Source organism: Balearica regulorum, chromosome 6 (genome assembly GCF_011004875.1).
Source record: "Balearica regulorum gibbericeps isolate bBalReg1 chromosome 6, bBalReg1.pri, whole genome shotgun sequence".
NCBI classification, from domain to species: Eukaryota; Metazoa; Chordata; class Aves; order Gruiformes; family Gruidae; genus Balearica; species Balearica regulorum.
Window position 1 is genome coordinate 41,129,035 of NC_046189.1, and position 22,231 is coordinate 41,151,265.

A 22,231-nucleotide genomic window follows, 5' to 3' on the forward strand; every position below is an offset into this window, starting at 1 on the left:
GAAGGAAACGCCAATCTGGACATTAGAAAAGAGCACTAATTTCATTAAGGGATTATCCTTCGGAGAGGATTTTCTCTTTTACAAGGTTGATAAACTTCCCATCTTTGCTTCAGCTCTGTGGGGAGCACCCAAACCAGCCCAGCGCTGGAGGGCTGGCTGTGCTTCGCGGGGAGCAGAAGCTCTTCCAGGGCCGGACTTGGGGCATCCATGTTCAGCCCCATCTCTGACCCCCTGGGGAACCTGGAACTTGGGAAAGATAAAGCCTTTAAATACTGCACCCCCTCCAACTCAGCAAAGTACTTAAGCTCATAATTTTCCCGCTTTGACAGTGTATTTTAATACACAGCATTGACGCTAGTTTAACGACTTTATCTTTCATTGGCATAACTGCAATGGATAATCAGTCGTGACAAGAAAATGCCTAAAGCATTTCTTAGGCTTTAGGTTTGGGCTTCCGACCAAAAGCCTGGGGGTTGATTTAAAGAACATGGACACAATTATTTTGTATAACTAGTTTCTTTAATGGCATAAAAACGTAAAACTTTTCCTGCACATAAGGCAAGAGAGCCCACACCCTGTATGTTTTGTCAAAGCACTGTGAACACACTGGTAACACAAAATAAAAGCTCTTTTCTAAATTGATCTTATAAAAAGCATATATTAGGATGGGCATTTGGACCTTTGTAATGGATACAGAAAATGTCTACCTTTAGAAAAAAACAAGAAAAAAACCTAAATCATTGTGTTTGTGTGGACTAGCTTTGTCCCTAATTTTACTGAGATGGAATTCCGTAACAAGCCTTCAGTTTTAACTGTAAGCATTTAGCCCCAGGAAGGAAAGTGAAGGGCAAGACAGACATAAACAGCTATCATTCTGATAACTCTTTACAGTTAAAACAATATAGATAAGGATTTTTATTTTTTTAACTATACACATATCAAAATCTGACTATCTCTGGGCATCTGTGCAGTTCCTAACAAAAGGGAAATGTGTCCCAAGGCATTCAACTTAGAACTAAGGTTGACTAAGCCTTCTTTAGATTGTCCAGCTCTTACGAAGGTGGCAGAAACCCCACTGTCTGAACCTCTAGTGCGGGTCTGAAAAACACAACTGGGATGTATTAATAAGGCATAAGGGTGTTTCTGTTCTTAATTACAGCAACTGATCAGTTTTGCACAGAAAAAAAGATTGTTCCTGTTCAGAGTATCTACAACAGGAGATGACTTGGATCAGAAATACTACTCTATGACTGCACCAGGCACAAGGATTGCATAAACAGATTCTGATTCAAAAGTCTAAATGCCCCACGATTTTCATATCAAAACGTTGTGTATCTTTTCATGTCTAAATTACATTCTGTCAAGGATGCTGCGGATGCCGTTACAGCTGGAAAAAAACACATTATCAGTCCTATGAAAACAAACTCGCTTATTTTCTACTGTCAAGAACTTCCAATGCCATCTTCTAAGGACTTTCTCAGGACATGACAAGCCTGTAAATTTAATAAGTACTTCTTCCCCTCAAGTGACAAAGCTCTACCTTCTTCGTGCATCTCAATGACAAGAACTTCCTTCTGCAAATAAAGGCAACAGAAAAAGGCCACCATTCCTGTTCTGAGTGGTCAGCTCCTGGCACGAAGAAACATAACTCAACACAGTATTTCATTTCAGGGTGGCTTGCCCAGCTTTGTCAGTCTGACTTCTTATGCTAATGAGAACTCTTTCAAAAATCCTCTTTTCTCATTGTGTGCCCCCTGACACCAAGACAGAATAAGCATGCATATGCCCAGAATGCAGCCAACAAAAGGAAAAAGGTAGCTGTATCCGGACAAAAAAGGCCTAATTTCTACTGTCTCTAAGCTCACGAGGGATACTGAGATCATGTTTCCTGTTCTGAACTAAATTTGGTATTTGTGGGGAATGGGCTTGTTCACCCTCACGTGCAGACTTCCCAGCCTGTGAACGGGAGAAACGTGACAGATCTCCAGCGACACAGAGGTGCACAGGTTGCACCAGCACAGGCTGTATGAGAAGCACAACGTGTAAAAAGCACGAACACGAACTATCTACGTGGTTCGAAACAGGCTCTGAATCTTATTGCTCACCTCCTTTGTAAATTCAAAAACCTCAGAAGGATTTCCTATAACATCAATGTGAGTATCATAATGAGTGATCAAAACAGAAGGGTAGTGGGGTTTTAGACTTTTACACACACGTTCATATCTCCACTTTTCATCTCCGGTGCGCTCTTCAAAGTAAATCCTTTCTTTACGTAAAGTGTTATGGAGTTTTATAGACTGATTTTCAATTTTCTCTTTGACTCTTAATACCTGTCCAGCATCAGACCTACTTCCAGCATTCTCAATATATACTGTAGTTACATCACCATCAGTGACATCAGAAATTACAACATCACCATTTACTAGGAACATGCTGGGAAAAAAGTACTTCATGTAGTGATACATATCAGTGTCAAGAACAATCACTTGTTTTTCCACATCTGCATTACGAACAAAATTACTCGTCTCCGTGGTAAGTTTGTGTTGCTGTAGCCTCTTCTTTGGTCTCTGATGGGACTTATCTTCTCTTTCGTCCTTCTCTGAAAGGGATTTTGCTTTCAGTAAGAGAAAGTCTCTTAGCAGTGTGATCGCTGGAAACGACCCTTGAACAGAAATATGCCCATTGGATTGCAAAGGACCAAAGCTCAAAGCTACGCTCTTCTTTTTAAGTTCTTGTATCAGATCTTCTAAAACAAATTGATCTTTGAAAATAGACATGTTGAGGACAGATGTGACAGAGCTGAAGACCTAGAATTTTGAATTAGAGAAGTTAAGTAATGGTTAACATAGCAATGGAAGTACAACTAGGTAAATTATGAATGAGCTTACGTTTTCACAGTAACGGGTTACTTTCAGCGGATAGTATCTGGACAACCTCTTGTCTTCTAGTCGATGGTCATCCTTCTTTAGAACACTCTCTACAACTGAAGAGAAAGCCAGATTCACTTGTTGTGCAGTAAGATAATACACCATTGCCAGTCTGATGGCAGAACACTTCACAACTGTTTTTCTCTCGATGCTTCCCCTAACAATTTCCCATACATACACACAGGCGATTCAATATGCTTGCCTAATATTTTATGTATTAGTCAAAATTGTTCTGAGAGAGACAGAAGCTTGTCTTCTTACAACATTAATTGGCAGAGATTTATTCTCAAAGGCCTGACTACAAATAACCTGTTATGCATGGTATAAAGTTATTCCTAAAAACCAACACAAAAAACGCTTTGCACAAAGACTGTTCAGAGCCATGTGTTCACTGAACAGAAATAAAATCCTAAAACTTTGACTAAAAGAGAGGTGTTAGTGTCCCATTTCTATAAAATCCTAGTACCAGTAAACAATTTAAAATCATGTGGTTTAGGGTTGACATTCTAGGGCTAATTCTTTGGGGACAGCTGTATTTAGTATATTAATCTACATACCTTCTTCATCTTCAAAAGTTACGTACGCAACTCCTTTTTTCATTGTTGGATACATTACTTCTTCCACATCTCCCCCATTATTCTTCGACATTTGGAAATGAATCATCAGTATGTCCGTCATGACATCATCGTGCAGAAGGCCATCTGGAATACCAGCGATGACAACCGTCCTTGCCGATTTAGCAGCTTGTCCTGTTGCCTGCGCACAGAGACATGGCACACTGTAAATGCAAGGAGCACTGGTGACCTCTCGTAGAGGTTACCCAGCTTCACCCTGATCGAATGAAAAATTTTAATTGCACATATTGTTCAGTAAGGATTGTCTTTTCTGAGCGGAAGGGTCAGATTCAGACTGTCCTTACTTGCTAAATTCATGAGAGCCAGGATCCAGGGCTGTGCTATGACTCATCCCTCTCCACTGCCTGAATGGATAACCTTGTTAAATTGGAAGAACATAATCCCAGTCATTTGAGACTCGCTGTGCATAAAACAACTAACTACACACATGATTTTCATCAGAGCCAAACCTCCCAATGCTGCAAACATGAAACCCATCCTAAATAGGATTTGCATCCATGTCTGGTTAAGAAAAGCATATTTTCTTTCTATTCCTATGACACAGTGTGTAACATTTCACTCTATCACAGCAAAATTACTGTAGATGGTGGAACACTGAGTAAATTTTGTAACAGTTCATTGACTTTTTGGAAGAAAGAAAATAATTTAGCATGTCTGCACGGCAGCAGCATTCACGGGAACAAACTGTCAGTAACTTCAGAGCGACTGTACTCAAGGTCAGTTACTCCCATCTAAATTCTTTAGACTTCTCTTACAAAGTTTCTTCTGGGCCTGGGGCGCATAAAACATTAGGGCTGGCGCAGAGTTACAAAAGCCTGCAGAATGTGCCGCCGGGGGCGAATGCTTCGTTGACATAGATCCAAAGCCTTGTGGACCACCACCGCAGTGTTTCTGAAGGGAGCGAGGAGACAGATTCAATGCGACTGTGCAACCATGCAAGCTTTTAATTCATAAAGACATGAGGCCTTTTTTTTATCACCCATCAAATTTAAAGAGCCAGGAGCTTTAATTGTATTAGGCAATTATGTTGGTGGTAATGTTCGTGCGAAAGCAAGTTTCTGCACTAATGAGACAACATGAAGAGAATATAAACAAGGTGCTTCCAAGATTGACGAAGTTTTATGTAGGATTTTCTCACGCTTCACACAGCCGATGCAGCCCGTGCACGAGCGGGAGCACTCAGCTGCCAGGCACCATCTCGTACCTTGCCAGCTGGTATTTTGGAGCAAATACTCGTGCATACTACTGGGGTTAGGAAAAAACCCAACAACAAACCACCCATGAACATACAGTTCGCTTGTGCTGAATCACTCCTAAGACAAGCCTGCGTTCAGTGCCGTGCTAGACAGAAATGCGGAGCTGTGGAAGGTGCCGCGGGGACGGGTGGGAAAGGCAGAGGAGTGGCATCGCCGGTCACTGGTGACTGCAGGGCCCTGCGCGTGGCTGGGCCATTTCTTGGCAAACCTGTTACATGGATCTGCGCTGACAAGAGATCGGATAGGAAGACTTACCCATAGACCTCATCGGTTCTCACCGTTATTAAAATAACTAGAATATTAGTACTAGTGAGAGGGAAATCAGACCTGTTGCTACCACTAAGTACCCAGAGGGCGAAGCCAGCAGGCTGCTGGCTGAGCACCGAGTATTTCTTCGGTGCGGGGACCAAGCGAGGGACGGACACGATTCACTCGTTTCCTTCACCTCGCAGTTACTTTCAGCCCCCCGTAGACCTTTAGCAAGCGGCGCAGCAGAAGGCCGCTCTTCCCACCCAACCCGCAGGCCCGGGACGCGCCGCTGTGAGGTGGCTCCGGAGGCGGGAGCGGCCCGTGGGAAGGCCCGGGCACTCCGCCGGCCCCAGCCCTTCCCCGAAACCTCCCGGCGGGCGCCGGCCCTTCCCCTCGGAGGGCCGCTACTTTCCGGGTCCCCGGCCGCACACGGGACGGCGACACTCCCCTCACGGCCCCCCCCCCCCCCCCCCCGCCCGCCGCAGGCACTTGCCATGGCCGCCGTTCCGCCGAGGTGGGGCTTCCGCCGACGTCCGGGTGAGCGGGCAGAGGGCGACTGTCTCCCGAGCACCGCCCGTCCCGGCGCCTTCCCCGCGGCGGGGCACTCGGCGGGGAGCGGTTGGGCTCGGCCTGCCCCGGCCCGGCGGTGAAACTGAAACAGCGGGCCCTGCGTTCCGGAGCCCGGTGAGGGGTGTGGGGGGGGGCTCCTCCGCGCCGCCTCCCGCCCCGCCGCGGTGGGGAAGCTGGAGGAGAAGCAATACCCTGATGTTCCCAATAAGGGGCAGGAGCGCCCCGGCATCCAGCGGCACCCTCGCAAGGCAACGAGCCCTGAGCTGGCGTATCTGGCCTTGCTCGCCCTTATCCCACCTCGCGGTACTCCCTCACGGCGTCCCCTCAGCAGAGGGCTGTACGAGCCAGCTCCCGCCTGGCAAGGCACGGACACGGACACGGCAACCTGAAGGCTGCACTGAACTTGTACAGCTACAGCAGCACCCAAAGGGTCTCAGGCCGGGGCTGACTGACTTGTCCCGGGCCATGGCTGTCTGACTGACTGATCCCACACCGGGGCTGTCTCACTGACTTGTCCCGGGTCATGGCTGGCTGACTTGACTGTTCCCACATCGGGCCTGACTGACTTGTCCCGGGCCATGGCTTGTCCCACCCCAGGGCTGTCCGACTGACTCGACATTCAGGTTTGGAAGCTGCATCTATGGAAATGTAAAGTACTCCTATGTAGTTACAGGTCTAAAAAAGTCACTGCTCTTCTTCCAGCTTCCAAAGATAACTTCAGTACATAGAAAAAAGTGTATTGCCATTTATAGAAACATCACATAAATTCCTTATTCTTGTTTTTCATCATTAAAACTGTTTTTCCAGCCTTTATGTGGCACCACTATTGCTTTAAAATTTAAACAATATAATCAATTAATCAGAGAGAAAACCGAGACATTTACAAATACTGATTGTCTTAAAATGTTACTTAAAATATCATCTTGATTTTATGTACTTAAAACCTGTAGCTTCTCACTACTCCCCCACACTCTGGTACCTTATGAGAATTTTATTTTTTTTCCTTTTTTTAAAGATTTACTTGACAACATTTATCAGCAAGGTACAGTTAAAATTCATGACTTTTTTTTTACCTTCATCAGGTTTTTCCTCTCTTTCTTTTTAAGGTATCTGATCTTAGCAACATTTCAAGACATTTTGTACATGCATAAGTACACAATCTCCATAAATACTCCAATACGACTTTTTTTTTTCTTAGTATTTCATAATAGTCAAGTAATCGATCCATGCCTTTGCATGCACTAAACAGTAAGAGGTGCTACAATCACATGTATCTCACTCAACAGTAAATTCAAAATCAACTGTGGTGCTGACAGCCTTTTAGTTTCCCATATTCAACCATATATTCAACTGCCTATTAACAGTTTCTCTAGAATAATAATACCTGAGATGTATCTCTAGTGCTCCTCTTGCACTAGTTTGGTGCATTGTCCTTTTTCTGCATACTAAGATGTCAAATACCATGAAAACAAGTTATTTTCAATGTTAGACCCAAGCGACTTTGAAGTTCAGATTATTGTTGCCAAACCATTTCAGCCCCCAAGGGCAGCAAATAAAAAGGACCACAGCAGAAAAGGAAAAACATTCCTCCTTGGAAAATAAATTCTTCTCTGACTTTGCACTTCCATTTTATTTCAAAGATCTTTTAGAATGAGAACTGGAAGGATGAACTGGATACAAAAGGGGGACTTTACACGCTGAAAAATTAATTTGCCCTAAGCTCTTAGTTACCTTTTTCCAAGTGACCCCCCTTTGCACACCCTCCCAGAACCAGCAGCCTGGCCACTCACACACAACACAGATACCTCAGACACAGCGTGTACTGTCGGGACTGTTTCCCCAGCATTGTTACAAAGCAATCTGTTCTACATAAAGAATCATCTCAATTCTTACCTGTAATCATAGAATCATTGAATGGTTTGGGTTGGAAGGGACCTCAAAGATCTAGTCATCTATAATATTTTAAAGTAAGCAAAATCATGAACAAAAATGAGGAAAAAAGGTAATTGTAGAAGCAAATATTAAAGCCAAACAATAAACCAGGCTATTAACTGATCAGAAGCTCAGTAGAATTTGCAGCAGATCCTAGAAGTAACAGTCTTTGGACAGCTAAAAGCAGTATTAGTGCTATGGCATTTCTTACAATGTGCAATTTCTTGAGTAAATCTGCGGTGTTTTGCACTCTCCCTTTTCCTATTTTAATGTTATCACTGATTTGATGATACGGATTTTATGAAAGTACAGGATAATTGCTTTTAGGTATTTGCATTACGGTGGCACTCAGCAACCTCAGCAGGCCTGGAGTTCTGTCAGAGCTACCTTCTGAAGCTACGGCACTTTACAAAAGCAGGTCTGTGAAGACACTTTTGATTGGGATTACATATGGCTTTTGTAACAAAAATGTAAGAAGGGATAGATTGATCCCAGTTTGGAGTATGTGACCTATCTAAAATTGGCAAGATACAAAATCTGCAAATTTGCAGAGAGCAATCTGAGATTAAGTTTCAAGTGCTGGTAAAGGCTTTTTCTGTGACTTTGATCAGGAACCTCTGGAATGCCAAGCAGCGAGTTTTACTGAGTTTCTATGCAAAGTCTGTGTTGTTACAGAAATCAGAAAGACAGGTAGTTCCTCTTTTTTCAAGTATAGATTTCAGAACATTAAAGCACAATGTCTGCATAACTTCCTCTGATGAAACAGAAACTCAGAACTTCATGAGTTCAATCTACAATTTCCTATATGGCATTCTAAATGTCCTCCTCAAAACAAACCCATGTTACTCCTTTTGATACATATTTGATTTTCTCTATTTCCCCGCCACTATTACTAGGCTTTTGAAAATGAATTTCAATCATGTCCTGTACACTTTCCTCATCTTCATCCGTCTCTTGAATTCCTTTCAACAGAATGGTCTTCTTAGAAATCCCACAATAGAGCTACGGAGGAAAGAGAAACAAACTTGTGTTAGACATCAGCTATTGCATGTACACCTAAAGGAGCTGACAGATACTGGAAATAAACATATCCTCCATCAGACAGGGCTAGGATCTTTGATTACGTTTTAAGACTTTGGACAGTGTGGTATATTTCTGACACTGGAAACAGCAGGAGTTCCAAACTCTATCCTACACTACTGAGTTCAACAGGCAACGCACCCAGCCTCCTCAACTCGTGCGTCCCACACTCCTTAGTGCACAGGCACACTGGATTTGGGGATCTCCAATGGCTCTAGACAGCATCACTCCATAAAAATCCATGCCAACACATGATACACACCTACAACGAATGCTGCTGTATCTCATAAATGCACACTCTAGTCAATGCTTTAATTATAAAGGCCTGATTATATACACAATACTGACTTGATTACAATCTGTTCACACAAAGTTACAGACAGTTTCAGTGAGAATATGATGAGCAAGCAGACTAGTGTTACAGGAAAAGAAGTCATTATTTGGGTTGAATGAATGAACGAAAAAATTGAATGACCAAATATTTCATAGAACAACAAAGGTCTCTGCTGAGACTATCAACAAGGCCTCTCATTAGGGATGAATATCACAGTGCTTTGTGACTCAGAAAAACGTTGTTGTGGCTACTATTAACCTACTTCACAAACAATTCAGTATTTGCCTCCTGTCTAGCACAGACATTATGGTAAGTAATGATATAATTTGATGAAGGAAAGGCACACATACCCTTTTAAAATAAATTATAGCTTTCCCACTGCAAAACATAAGATCATCAGCAAGGCAGCATATTGCAGACTCAAATTTGCTATTAAGTTTCACAAAGTGCATGACACAAAAGCTTCTGCACTCCTCAGAACTGAAAATTCTGCCCATATCTCGTATTTCCCACATATTTGTTCTATTTATGGCTTAGCCTGGACTAGATTCCTTTACCTGAAACTTTTCCAAGTGTACATCAGTGTGCGGGGACACAGAAACTCTATAGGACCTTCCATTCACAACAAAAGGATATTGAGCACATCTCACAAAGCCATTAGCTGCTGTAATAGAGAATGAGAAAAAGAGGAGTAAGAGTAATATAATCTAAAATACATTTTGTAAGCATATCAAAGAACAGACTAATCTTTCTTGAATGGATTTAGACTCTAATATATGATAGCACACTTGTAGATTTTTCGTATCCATCTTGTAAAAAGTTTATTTGGCATTTCCAAAAAAGCAAAATCGTCAAATACCCACAAAAGCTTCTGAAATAAATCTAAAGCAGCTGCTCTAAATGGATGTGGCTCCACTGATCTTCATAGAATTTCATACAGTTGGGCAATCTGAATGCCTGTCTAACTTCATTGTCATGAAACAAGAGCTAAAATCAAACACATTTTCCTAATTTTCTTTTTGTAATGTGTCTAGCAATGCAAAGAAAAATAGGTTTTTGACAAAGTTAAGAAAGAAAGAAAGCTCACGAACTGTGTATCAGGTCATGTTTGATCATAAAGGAATATGATGAAATACGGCTTTATTTACAGATGTGTGGGTGAACCCACATCTTTTCCTGATCTACTTAACTCTCCATGGGAAGAATTTGCTGCATTCGGTGGTTAAGTTAACACAGAATGCAATATGGAATGGAATGTAACGCGGAATGGACAATATGGCCTGCACATCTAGCTAACAAAATATTACATACTATACCTCCAGGCCTGAGGAACGTAATAACAGCTGTTCTAGACTGCTTGTCATAGTTCACATTTTCTACTTCTCCTCCTCCTCCTTGCTGTTCAGATTTGTAGAAATTCAGCTCTAATTTGTCTCTCATCCAGTCTTCAGGAATGGATAGCTCAGGTATGTCTGAAACGTTGATCTTCTTTCCAGAAATAGTGACACGGAGCTAAAAATAATTTTTTTGTGCACTTTGTGACTGAAAACACCCAAAAAACTGAACCTAAAGCTTTTTAAGTACTGTAAGTTCATATGGTTCATAGTTTCATATTTCAGTTGATTACCTCAAATTTGATTCCCATTTCAAGCGCAAAAGGCTTCACTCTCACATCTGCTATTTTGTTGTCCAGGTTCACAGAATGCTTACCCATTTTTACCAGCCTCTGGGCAACTAAGGAAAATCACAGGTTTTCAGATATGAAAAGCCTTGTTTAATCATTATAAAACCAAAACTATTCCCTTAAGCAAGATCTCCTTTTACATCAAGAAAGGAGAAATAACTAACAGTTAGGCAACCAGATCCCACTATCCATGTCTTAAGGCACATCTACGTCCATAAAATCTCACTCGTTATAGGCAACAGGTAAAATATTATACTATATTTAGAGTAGCATAGAATCTTTATGCTGCCAAATCTTTATGCGTACCCTTAACCAACAGAACTGTTGTCAGAGTGAGGAAAATAATCAGATTCTGCTGTCAAAACATTTTGAATAATCCTTGACAATACTCTGCAAGGTAGAAACATTCCCAATTTCAAACACCAAGTATTGTTTGTGTTAGCTGAGAGCAGTAATCTGGTAATCCAACAAAACCATGCAACATGCTTGCAAGAATTGTTTTCTCCCGATTGGTATCATAATAGTGAAAGGTTCTCTGTGTACTCTTTCTTTGGCTGTTGATTTTGTTTCCCTAAAATATTTATGTAAATCTTTTCCCTTTGGCAATAAAATACATCAGAGATATTAATTTTATATTTAAAATATGCATCATACCTTCTTCATCTTCAAAAGTAAGCAGTGCCTGGTTTTGATTCAGTCTGAATGGGATTTTTGTAGCTGCACTCAAAATACAGTGAGTATTCACATCTGGATAATCATCCTCCGGGTCTTCCATGTGAGTGAACTTCATTTTCACTTCTGCTACCTTTTTTTTAATCTAATATTTTAGAATCAAGATAGGAAAAAAAATATTCCCGTAATTTATTACAGAACAGAAAAATGAACAGCAGTCTTTCCTTGAAGTGCTACATATATTTGGGGGTTTTAAAGTCTAACAGTCAAGCAGATTGAAGTCATGGCTGATAAAACAGGTATAATGCTTCTAGCTAAACTGACTAGTTGTACTTGTCTATTCCTGGGATTTTTGTCAATGAGGTGTTTTGGGTTTTTTTCCCTGTTTTTCCCTTTGATTAACTTTGAACTTAAGCTTGACCTTATACAGTAAAAATTCAACTGAAGTCCACGAGGATTTCCACCTGCAGAAGTAAAATACTTTTGGTATCTAAAATTTGCAAAATGCAAGTATCAGTGTCATTTGCGTTGCCATTTATTTTTGCCTCACTGCATCGCTGCTCTACGGCAATGGGAAGTCTGCTAATAAACAGCTTTGTGTGTTGCCATCTTAGTAAAATGGATATGAATATCCAAGTATTTTATAACTAACTGTTCATGAAAATGTTGGTTAGGAAAGGCTGCTATGATAGACTTGAGGGAGTTTCAGATAACTCTTTCTCCCCCCTTCTGTAACTATTTCCAAAGAAAACCCCGTGTAGAAGAAAACTACTGTTTGTGTCAAGATAAAATAACCAGAGCAATTAAAGCATTCCTGCCACTTATCTTCAAAACTAGCACCTTATCTACGAGCCTGCTTTCTCTCCTGTCCCTCTACTGCCAACGGAAAGAGACACACTCTTCCTAAAGATAATTCGGACACGGGGCGTATGCCCTTGTTCACACTGAATCTCCTCTGTGAGGCGCCTTGCCTTCTCCAATGACTGCATGGGAGGCTGCACTTAATTGATACCTCCTAAAATTAGAAACGCAATTTAGAAAGCTAAAGCTAATATTGTAATATTGTTAACATTAAACAAGGCAATGCTCGGATAAAGTTTCAATCTCTGTATAAACAAAAAATGATCACAATTTTCATTTTACTGTAAGTTCCCCAAGATACTTGGTTTTGTCCCAGTTCAGAATGAAAACAGTTTTTTAAAAGCTGAAATTTCCACAAGGGAAATTCCAATTTCTGAGCACCTCAGAATCTGCAGCAGTTTCACCAAAAGACACTTTAGATCCTGAGTTTATATGTATTTAGCATCATTAATATTTATCTGGCTGCAAATTGAGTTATTTCTGATTTGGAGTAACATGAGAGAGACTATAATCAAGTCAAGCTCAATATAGGCAAAAATAAATGCTACATTTGCCATATAACGGACATACTTCCTTTCTTCCATCCTCTTGCCCAAGAAATAGAAAATTAGAGTACTTGAAAATTACTAATGCTATGTGTATTTTTATTCCAGTGTCTTCCATTTGATAATTTTCTGCTTTTCTTCATTCCTCTCATGTTTTCAGTATCTCACATACTTTTATTTGTTTCCATATCCTTAGCCTTCCTCACACTATCTTGCCAGACAAAATAAGAAAATAAAATGTCAAGCTATATTTTATATTGAAATCAATAGAGGTTCAAATGCTGAACTGGCCCCAGTGGTCTAGAATTGACAAAATAAAAATGTGCCCTTCCAAAGGACAAATTGCAAAGTATTTCAAATTTACCTGACCATCCTGCAAAAGCACTGAACTACCTTCTGCAAGCTCTTCTTTGATCTTTTCAATCTCTCTCTTCAGGTCAGCATTTTCTTGGTTTAGTATGTAGAATTCTCTCTACAGCCCAAAAATTATTAAATGCAAAATTAAACACATAGAAGACAAAAATATATTTCAGCGAAATCTGTAGACTTTAGAACCTGTTTCGACTTTTAATTATTCTACATGGCAGCCATGCACGATACATTTTTTGTAATGCTTTAACTATTCACAAGGTAAATTCACTCATCAAGGAGCAGTTTCAAAGTAAATTACAGTAAGAGGGTTTTTGAAATGAGGCATTAGTGTTTCCAAGCACATACAGTGTACCACAAATTGCACAGCGCTTTCCATAGTTATGTCAGTTCCTTATACATGCAATGTCAGAGCCTATGTCAACACACAAACATTTTATTTTTTGTACCACGTGTGATCTTAGCAACTGTTATTCCCTTTTCTGAAAAGTTTACCAGAGGAGGACAGTTTCTCACACACTGTTACTCTCCCCTCTTTGTACTTCTTCAGCAAGGAAGAGGGAACACCTCTTCTACCTCCCATCCGCTACATTCTTCCTCCACACCAATGAATCCTACGTGGGCATAAAGCCCGTGTAACTAAATCCAGTATTTCCTGGACAGGCAACAGAACAGAGTGAGAAGGAAACACAGCAAATGTAGTCAGCTCCAGTCATCCATAATTAGAAGATGGCTCCTTTATGAGAATAATGAGAATAACAGCTTTTTGAGAATATGAGAATAATGGCTCCTCATTAACCACTCAAGACATTTTGACCAGTTCCCATCAGCTGAAGATAATGTAAAACAAAAGCCAGATGATGATAATGACCTCTTCTGGCTATAAAATCCAAACATTTATGATTGGAGAACCAAACCCAACTTTCAGAAAATCTCACGCCAGCCTGAATATACTTAACCTATTCATTGTATTTTAATAGCTTGTAATATGGAAGCTGTAATTTCTCATCAGTGATTTACAGGCCAAATTAAACTTCACTGAAACTTATCCTATTACTGTATCAACGACTGCACGTGGCACACTGAGGTAATGAAGTTAGTTCTAGAGCCAATTAGTTCTAAAAAGAAGAGCCCTCTTCAAACAGGTTCTGCCTCTTGCCCAGCTCACTGTCACTTAAGAAATACTAATCCCATGGGTGCTGTAATGTCTTATAAGACAGGCTGGGAGTTGACAAAGCAGTGGAATCAACTAATTCAATTTTATCTGCATCACACAAACCTGAAACTCATCTGTTAATGGAGAATCTTGGAAGAGAGAGACTGGTTTTGTCAGCCTTCATCTTCTATACAAAATAGGTAGCAGTTTTGCCTTCACTCTTCCAACATTACCACAAGACTTATTTTATTGCACTGATTCTTAATCTGCCACCGAAAAACTATGTGTAGAACATTCTAGTCATACAGTCGGCAAACTGGTAAAGCCATTTAAACTGAAAAGGAAATATTACTCTTCTCTAATCAATGCCTCCTTCACAATTCCCCAAATACTAACAGCTATGAGTAAGTCTTCTCCGTACCTCATGGGTGTCCCTAAACTTAATCAGGTTCTTATACTGTTTCTCTTGAAAGTCCTTCAGCTTCACCAGCTCCTCCTCTGCTTTAACATACTCTTCATCAGCACTAGATTTACAGAGAAGAAGGTCAGCTTTTGCTTTTTCAGCTTTTTCAACTCTTTCCTGGATAGTAAAAAAGAAAAATATTTTTAATTTTTTTTTCTTTCACAGGAACAAACAAAACCTTAAGTAAGCCCTTTATATTCATTTATTTTTAACACTTTGGATAAATATTTCTCTTAGACTTACAAGTGTAGTTACCACTGAGATCAACACAAGCATGGACCATTGAAGAATAGAAAGCAAGTTAGACAAACATGTTAGAACTGGAGGACAGTTGATTTGGTTATAGAAGGATTGACTAAAGATCTTCCAAGTATCTTTCAGCTAATTTCCACGATTCTATGTGCTTTGTAGAACTTGCCTTCCATTTCTTCAGTTCTTCTTTAAGTCTTTCCATCTCATATTTTGCTGCGTCACGAGAGTCATGGGTTATTAAATTCTAGAGAGAAAAGAAAAGGCACATACAGGTTTTCCCCTCCATTAGGCAGTAACTGAGATACACCAAACAATTCAAATGAGTCTTCAAAATAAAAATAAATAAACCTTCAGCAGCTGGATGAAGAATTTTGCTTTGGTAGCTTTCAATGTATGCCCATTGATGAAAGTCCAATGTATTTTGCCTGTGCGCCCATTTGCTGTTTTTCTCCAATTATGCAGGCAAGATGTGTGGCGAGTCAAACATTTTGAGAGACTGATTATATTTCGTAATTAAATCTTCCTAGAATCTGCATGCCAGAGGACAGCATATGCCAGGTAATTTTTTTTTAAATGCATTTAGACACTTAGGCTAAATAATTGAACTACTTTAATGGCTGGACAGGACAAAAATCTAAGAAATTGGATACTGGTCAGTAATCATTATTTGCTAACTATCGAACTGAAAATATTCACAGGCTAATATTTTGATAAATAATAAAAGCAAGTTCTATGTTCTTCCACAGGGAACTTAGCCCCTCAAACCACAAATGTTTATCTATATGCTCTCTCAGCACTTCCTCTAAGAGAATGTACAGACAATATACAGGCTTAATGAGAAAAAAAAATTTAAAATGGGATGCTTCCAAGCTTAGGGAGATTAGACAATAAAAGTAACATCAAGCAGGAGGAAGGTGAGAAGAGCGCCATTGAATTTAAGTACTTCAGGGCAGAAGTTCACAAGCACGGGGTAAACTACAACTGGAAAAAGACCAAGAAGACAGAAAATCTCTGTTCTGTTTTGTTTCTATGGCTGCAATATTCTGCAGAAAAGAAAAAAAAAATCCAAAGAGACCTGCTGAAACAATCCCTCCCTTTTACTTAAGATTACATAAAACTTGAATGCGAACCATGAAATTTAGGCATGGAAAGGTCTAAATTAGATAATCTTGTCAATTCTCATGGTAATGCTAGGTATTTCCTAAAAACAATAAAATAGAAAATAATTTTTTCCACCACTTGGTCCAGTTTCAAATGCCTATTAAGCAACAGGGAAATCCCCATCTGAGTATAACTTAAAAGTGGAAAAAAATTCCTTTGCTCAAGAGATTGAGTGCAGGAAAGCAGAAGGATGCATGTGCCACAGCTGGAAGCTGATAAGAAAGGATGCCTGGTTTTTACTGAAAAATGATCTAAGACAAGAGTTTTCAACCTGAAAGGAAGAAAAAAATAACAAGGAAAAGACAAGAAATCCCAGGGAAAGTCCCATCCAAACTACCTGCCACACTGCGAGAACTGAATCAAGGGAAGCGCCAAGAGAAAGGAAATTCCCCTAAGAAACCTCCTCAGAGACAGATGTGCAAGCAAGGTAGGACAGGAAGATTCTAACAGAATCTGTAATGCGGACACTTTGGAATGGGACTCGCCCTGTGGAAACAGAAGGCAGGAATGAGGAACGTCCAAAGTATTAAAGGCTGGAAGAAGGTGAGACAAGAAGTTTCAGAAGCACTGTCCTAGCAGTCCAAGCACAAACCTTCATCCAGAGATACTATTGTTAAAAACCAGATTTTTCCAGGCAGCACATCAGGAAATACTTACAAAGCCATTATCTTTTAAAGATAGCGGGAGACTTCTTGAATCCATTGAAATCTGAGGGAACAGGAAAAAAAAAATTACAACATTGTTTGTATTAGGTTTTTCTTTGCAGCAGAATAGAATATCAGAATGGAATCGCAGAAGCTGTGTTGGGCTAAAAGAATTTTTAAATGTAAATGTTGTATCTTTTTATAAGCAAAAGTGGTATATATTGGGTAACTGAAGTCTCCTTCCTTACTAAGCATGAAAGCCAGAGACATATGTGAAGAATTCTACATTGTACAACTTAATTTTTCAGTCCTGCAACTTGGGTACTTACCTTTACATTATTTTTGTACCGTTACACACGTGCTTAACATCCTGTATGCTCTATGCTTAAGAGATATAACCCTTAAACCTGCTTAACACAAACAAAACCACTTCCTTTAGACAGCAGATAATGTACAATCTGGAATCTGTTGCCACAACATTTAGTGCAGACAGATTAAAAGGAATTTAGACAAGTCCATGGGCCACTGCTCCACATACAGGTTCCCAAGCAAATCTCGCCTGTGGACGCTGGGACAGCGCAAGGGTTTTGCACCACGGGCGAGACACTCTCAGCTGTGTCATCTTAACGGTGTCAAGACCCGGGTTGCAGGCAGTCCAGCGTCCTGACCCGGGTGGATGTTTCTGAGGCTCTCACCTGGAAATTCTGAGCTCGGTTTTAACCCAACACCACCATACCTGCTGCATTCAACAAGGAGGCTTGAAACTGAGGCCCGTCTTTGGTTAACGATCCAGGCACCCCTTTCTGGTTTAGCGTTAAGTAACCAAAATTTACCGACTTCTGTACCAATTCCTGATTTAGGAAAGTGAAAGCAGAACTAAAAAACATCGTGACTTGGCTTCTGGACAGGACAGCCCACCCAGCAGCTGAGGCCTGTCTCCTCTGAGCCGCCATGGTCTGGGGCTCCGAGAAGCCGGCGCACGGCCGCGCTCGAAGCTCCTAGCCGCCCGACGACCCGCGCTAGCCCCTCGCCTTCCCGGGCGAGGCCAGGGAGCGCGGCCCCGCCGGCCCCTCCCGTGCGGGGAGGCCGGCCCCAGCCCGGGGTCGCGGGGAAGGCAGCACCCTCTGAGCGCCAGGAAGAGCCCGACGCTCGCTGCCCCGCCAGGGCGAGCACCGGCAGACACCGGCGACCCCCCCCCCGGGCTGAGGACGCGAGCCGGGGCTCACATACCTTAGAGCAGCCGCGGGTTCCTGCGGAGGAACGCTCCTCGCACAGTGACAGGTCCTGCCGGGCTCCCCACAGCCCCTCCGGCCCCCGCCGAGACAACCCCCAGCCGCGACCGAGGCCGCCCGCTTTCGCTTTCGCTTTGCCGCTGGCGGAGGACGGGCTGGCGGGCCTTCCCCCGGCACCACCGCCCGGCCCTGTCACACTTACAGGGTGCCCGGCCCCGGGTCCCCGCGGGCGATGCCGCTTTCTCTTTCTCGAAATTAGGTTGAGGAAGGTGGCACCGTCTTCCGCCTCCTCCTCAGCGGAGGACAGCGCGGCCGGACCTCCCCGCGGCGGCAAGGCGCCCCCCCCGGTCTCCCTTCACCCCCGGGGAGGCGTATGAGCCGGGCGGCGGGGTTACGCGTCCCACCGCCCGTCAGCTCACGCCCTGAGGCATCCCTGGTAAACAGCCCCTGGGCAGCACCTTCAGAAAATGGGAAAATCCCAGAAAAGGTAGGGAGCGGGTGGGCTGGGAAAGGCCGCTCGGTGCTGCACCCTCAGGGAGGGCACGAAGGCCTCAAGGTCAGCCATCACCTCCCCGCCATGTCACCTCCTTTTCACCCATCGCTTAACGTGGCTGGAAGCTTCTGGTTTGGCCTCTGGATTTTTCTGTGAAGTAAAGTGACTGAGACTTGGTGTCCTCAAGCTAATTTTGGTGAATTTGTTTTATGTATTTGCTTGTTATAAACCACATTCTCTGGGATTATGTGTTTGTATTTTAAGGTCATCCTCCTTTGCTGGGCTGTGGAAAAAAGCATAAAACATTAAGTGACTGAAAGACCCTTTGCTGATGGAGATGCCGCATTCAAAAAAAAAAAAAAATTCTGGAAAAAGTCTGGAAAACCAAGCGGCAGGCGGTGGCCACGCAGTCCTTCCCCACCACCTCGGGTCAGGGGATGGGGTGGGGCCCTGGGGCAGGGGGTGGCAGCCATCTGTCATCAAGCAGAGGGCTTCATCCTCCGTCCTGGAGGAACATGGTTGATTTATAAACCCTTCAATATATAGATTAATTAAAATGATCCATGCCAGAATCATCTAGAATTGGGCAACAAAGTCATTGATGGGCAGTCTATGGGCAATGCCAATGTCATTCTCGGGGTAAGTATTTCAGGTCTCTGAGGTTTTTTCAAGTCCTTTGGCTGGCCACAGCACGTGCTTGGTGAGTTGGATTGGAGCACCAATCTGACAACTACCTCCTATCCCCCTCCTCACAAAAAAGCCCCATCTTTGGCCAGATCAGTTCCCAGATCTGTGACCACAACTGCTACTGCCAGCACAGGGAAAGAAGGGGAGGAGAGCTCAGCATGCATGCAAGTCATGAAATGTGGACTGGTGTGAGGTGACTTATGGTTGCAAATATTTGTTGTGTTAGCCAGTGGGCATTCATTTTCTAAAGAGAGTTCTGGGAAGAGCTTCTTTGGGGAATGAAAAGCTTAGATTTCCAGGATGATCAGTTTGAGGAAGAGAAAGCACTGGCTCCTCCTTGAAAGGGAGGGTAAAAGACTTTGGTTACTGAATGATCTTTCTTCATGTAGGTAACTAAAAAGGCTCATGGATCTTGAGAGAGCTGGCATGACTCACTTCGTCGTGCAGAGTACGTTGCTAGGACAGACTGGGCTTCTCGTGATGGGAGCTGTCAGGTGGCAGGTACACTGTGTGTGCGTGCTTAAGCGTGGGTGGACGAAAGAAAAGTACCACACGCATCTTTCACTAATAGCTCTTGGATTCAGGAGCAGACAATGCATGCAAGATTGTAGCCAAGCAGTCGGACACAGCTGATTGAATTCAAGACTTACTATCTGTTTAGATACTCAGGTGCATTGCAGTCGTGAACAAAATTTGGACAGTGTCCGTGTCCTAGGCCAAGAAGAAAGCATATTGCTTGCAGGTTTCCTTTAAAACTAAGCTGACTAATGTTTTAAATGTTACCCTCAAAACTGCAAACAGACTTGTACTCATTGGCCAAAGTATTTTGTATGGCTAGCAGTCAGTCAGCATTGACTGTTAAAGAAATTAATCCTCAAAAATTCAAAATATGCCAAATAGTTGGAGAAAGAATAGAAACTGACTTTGTCACTAAGCAGATGTGGACTTCTACTTTCAGAGAAAAGCAGGAGGAGCTGTATAGCAGCGAAGCACTGCAGTGAAATTGGTCGGGCTCTGCGCATGCACTTGAGGAGGCCTGTGCAAGAGCAGCCAGATCAAAGTTTTCAGAAATTGTGCTTCATTCGCTATACAAAGGGAATCTTGGATTGCACCTTGCTTGGATAGCAATCACCTTGTGCCACTGAATTCAGTGGGAGTTTCACCCATGGGGTAATTATTATGGCAGTTTGAAATATCTGTTTTTTAAGATAAGTGGATGAAACTATGACCTTGTATTTGAGATTTTTTTTATTATTATTTTCTGCCTTGACAATGGATAACTATGTTTACTATTGCTTTATAAACACAAAGTTGGTTACTAATGAGATGAGTAAAAGGGAGAGGTTTAGCTGGAATAGCCAGGGAGGAGGAGGTGATTATGTTATGACCTAAGTACATCAGATTTCAGATTTAAATGTCAGAGTGGCAGGCTGTTCTCCAGTAACCGTGGTCATGTTGGGAAGTCACTGCTGATCTGAAAGAGCCATATTTCTCTAAACTCCAGGGAATGTAGCAACGCCAATCTGTTTACATGGCCTGCTTTGGGATTTTTGCTGAACAGTGTGTTTCTGCTTGTTTGGTGAAGGAAATTTCTTGGAGATACTGAACTGGGCCAAGTTCCTTAACTGAAATGGAGTTGACTTGGAGCTGATATGTTAATTGATTTCTATGTGTTCTGAATTTAAAGTGTTAACTGCATATGAATCAGACTAAAGGGAAAAGCATTGATTTCTCTGAAGAATCTAGTTAAGGGGAAAATCAAGGAGTAAAATATAGCATAGAGTAAAAGAAGCTTTAAAACTCTCAGGATTTTCTCTGAGCAGTCTGCATTGATACCAAACTTGTTCTTCAGGAGTCTGAAAACTCTTGATAAGCCTAGAAATCTAAACTGGGAACTTCAAAAGAAAACTATGACCCTCCTGACAGCATAGGATTAGGACTCATCTACAGCAGGAAGTACTCTGATTAAGCTGGAAGAAGGTTTACAGCTGTAAACTTACCTTTTATTGGTACCAAAACAATTTGACCATACCTCAGCTTCTGGACAGTAACTGTTAAGAATCTCATGGCATTACCTTCAGAGGGAGTGTATTTTGGTTCTTTTACAGTTAGAACAGATCCAAAGAGGGAAGTAAATGGAATGTAGGTGCTTAGATCGTAACTGTTATCATGAAAACCCTGCTCAGTGCCTGTCTGATCCTTGAGGTACTCTGGCTGCAAAGGAGCCTTGTTCTGAATGTTGTCAGTTCTGGGTGCTTTACCTTGATAATGCTCAGAAGCCAGATTCAACCACTGAGGTGTTCTGATGGCACATATGGTATTTTCAGACTCCAACAGAATCGTGTTCCACGACTATCCAGTTTATTTTTTGCTTTCTTTCAAAACCTGGCCAACGGAGGCATAGTAATGCCTTCCCTGCTTATCTTCAAGATTTGCAGAGCCTGGAAAATGGTGCATGCTTTTGTAGACTATTAGTGCCTGGAAAAAATGAAATAAAATTTCAGTTTCTTCTTTAAGGACCTGCTTATACATTCTGCCCACACATTATCACACAAATACATTAATAAATAAGCAGGGTACAATTATGATTCCTGTTTATGAGTGTTTTTTTTCCTGTGTTCTTTGAGAAGTTTTCACATATTCCAAAAGAGAGAACAGAGACTCCATGTTCCAGACCAACCAGTGTCTCATGGTCATAGCACTGTTCCAGAAACTGGGCGAAATTAGTTTGACCGCTCTTCAGTGAACACCGGTGTCCCAGTCCTTTGCACTTTGCCCAGCAGCTAGCCTGCCTAAAGGGAAAGATGATTGCTGTACCACCTCCCATCCCTAGTGATCTCTACTCAGTTATTAGAAAAAAAAACCCTACACACCCCAGGCAAACAGAAATTTCTCCTTTCTATCCTTGGTGCAATGCCAGGCCATGGAGAGGAGAAGATCTGAATCTTACATTTACTGTATTCTTAGTAACTGTAGGTGATATCTTACACAGTGCGCAGACTTCAAAGCAGCATCGAAAATCGCCGTGA

The 22,231-nt window shown here is 42.0% G+C and overlaps 3 protein-coding genes across 9 annotated transcripts in view; 1 reads left to right on the forward strand and 2 right to left on the reverse strand.

Moving 5' to 3' along the window:
- Positions 1–500: 500 nt before the first annotated feature.
- RBM43 (RNA binding motif protein 43) overlaps positions 501–22,231 on the reverse strand; it is an 88,854-nt gene continuing 67,123 nt past the window's right edge. The window contains exons 2-5 of one of the 2 annotated variants that reach the window (XM_075757351.1): positions 5,561–5,719; positions 3,485–3,683; positions 2,889–2,983; positions 501–2,807 (exon numbers count right to left, since the gene is read on the reverse strand). In XM_075757351.1, coding sequence (XP_075613466.1) covers positions 2,067–2,807; positions 2,889–2,983; positions 3,485–3,683; positions 5,561–5,563 — 1,038 coding nt within the window. In that variant the 5' untranslated portion in view covers positions 5,564–5,719 and the 3' untranslated portion in view covers positions 501–2,066. Of the gene's footprint in view, positions 2,808–2,888; positions 2,984–3,484; positions 3,684–5,560; positions 5,992–22,231 lie in introns of those variants that run through there. The other variant, XM_075757350.1, reaches the window with a different exon arrangement.
- NMI (N-myc and STAT interactor) lies at positions 6,340–18,357 on the reverse strand. 2 transcript variants are annotated; one of them, XM_075757297.1, is made up of 10 exons: positions 18,225–18,357; positions 16,804–16,854; positions 15,152–15,229; positions 14,692–14,850; positions 13,110–13,217; positions 11,322–11,484; positions 10,611–10,717; positions 10,300–10,495; positions 9,541–9,647; positions 6,340–8,571 (listed from the first exon to the last, which is right to left on the reverse strand). In XM_075757297.1, exons 2-10 carry the CDS (start codon positions 16,846–16,848, stop codon positions 8,383–8,385), a joined length of 1,152 nt encoding a protein of 383 aa, XP_075613412.1. In that variant the 5' UTR covers positions 16,849–16,854; positions 18,225–18,357; the 3' UTR covers positions 6,340–8,382. The 2 variants fall into 2 exon arrangements, with proteins under 2 accessions (XP_075613412.1, XP_075613411.1); XM_075757296.1 differs by lacking the exon at positions 18,225–18,357 and adding an exon at positions 18,021–18,129.
- TNFAIP6 (TNF alpha induced protein 6) overlaps positions 17,943–22,231 on the forward strand; it is a 29,680-nt gene continuing 25,391 nt past the window's right edge. The window contains exons 1-2 of one of the 5 annotated variants that reach the window (XM_075757303.1): positions 17,961–18,071; positions 19,592–19,703. Coding sequence is in view for 3 of the 5 variants with exons in the window: in XM_075757299.1 (XP_075613414.1) it covers positions 18,396–18,509 (114 nt within the window). In the remaining 2 variants the exon portion in view is untranslated. Of the gene's footprint in view, positions 18,072–18,395; positions 18,510–18,611; positions 18,712–19,591; positions 19,704–22,231 lie in introns of those variants that run through there. The other 4 variants (XM_075757300.1, XM_075757301.1, XM_075757302.1 and 1 more) reach the window with 4 other exon arrangements.

Bases quoted from the DNA above. Each gene is read 5' to 3' on its own strand.
- NMI (XM_075757297.1), bottom strand. From the start codon at position 16,848: ATGGATTCAAGAAGTCTCCCGCTATCTTTAAAAGATAATGGCTTT. The intron at 14,851-15,151 runs GCAAGTTCTACA...TTTACTATCCAG, and splicing joins AAGAACTGAAGAAATGGAAG to GAAAGAGTTGAAAAAGCTGA. The intron at 10,496-10,610 runs GTAATCAACTGA...AATTATTTTTAG, and splicing joins AAATGGGAATCAAATTTGAG to CTCCGTGTCACTATTTCTGG.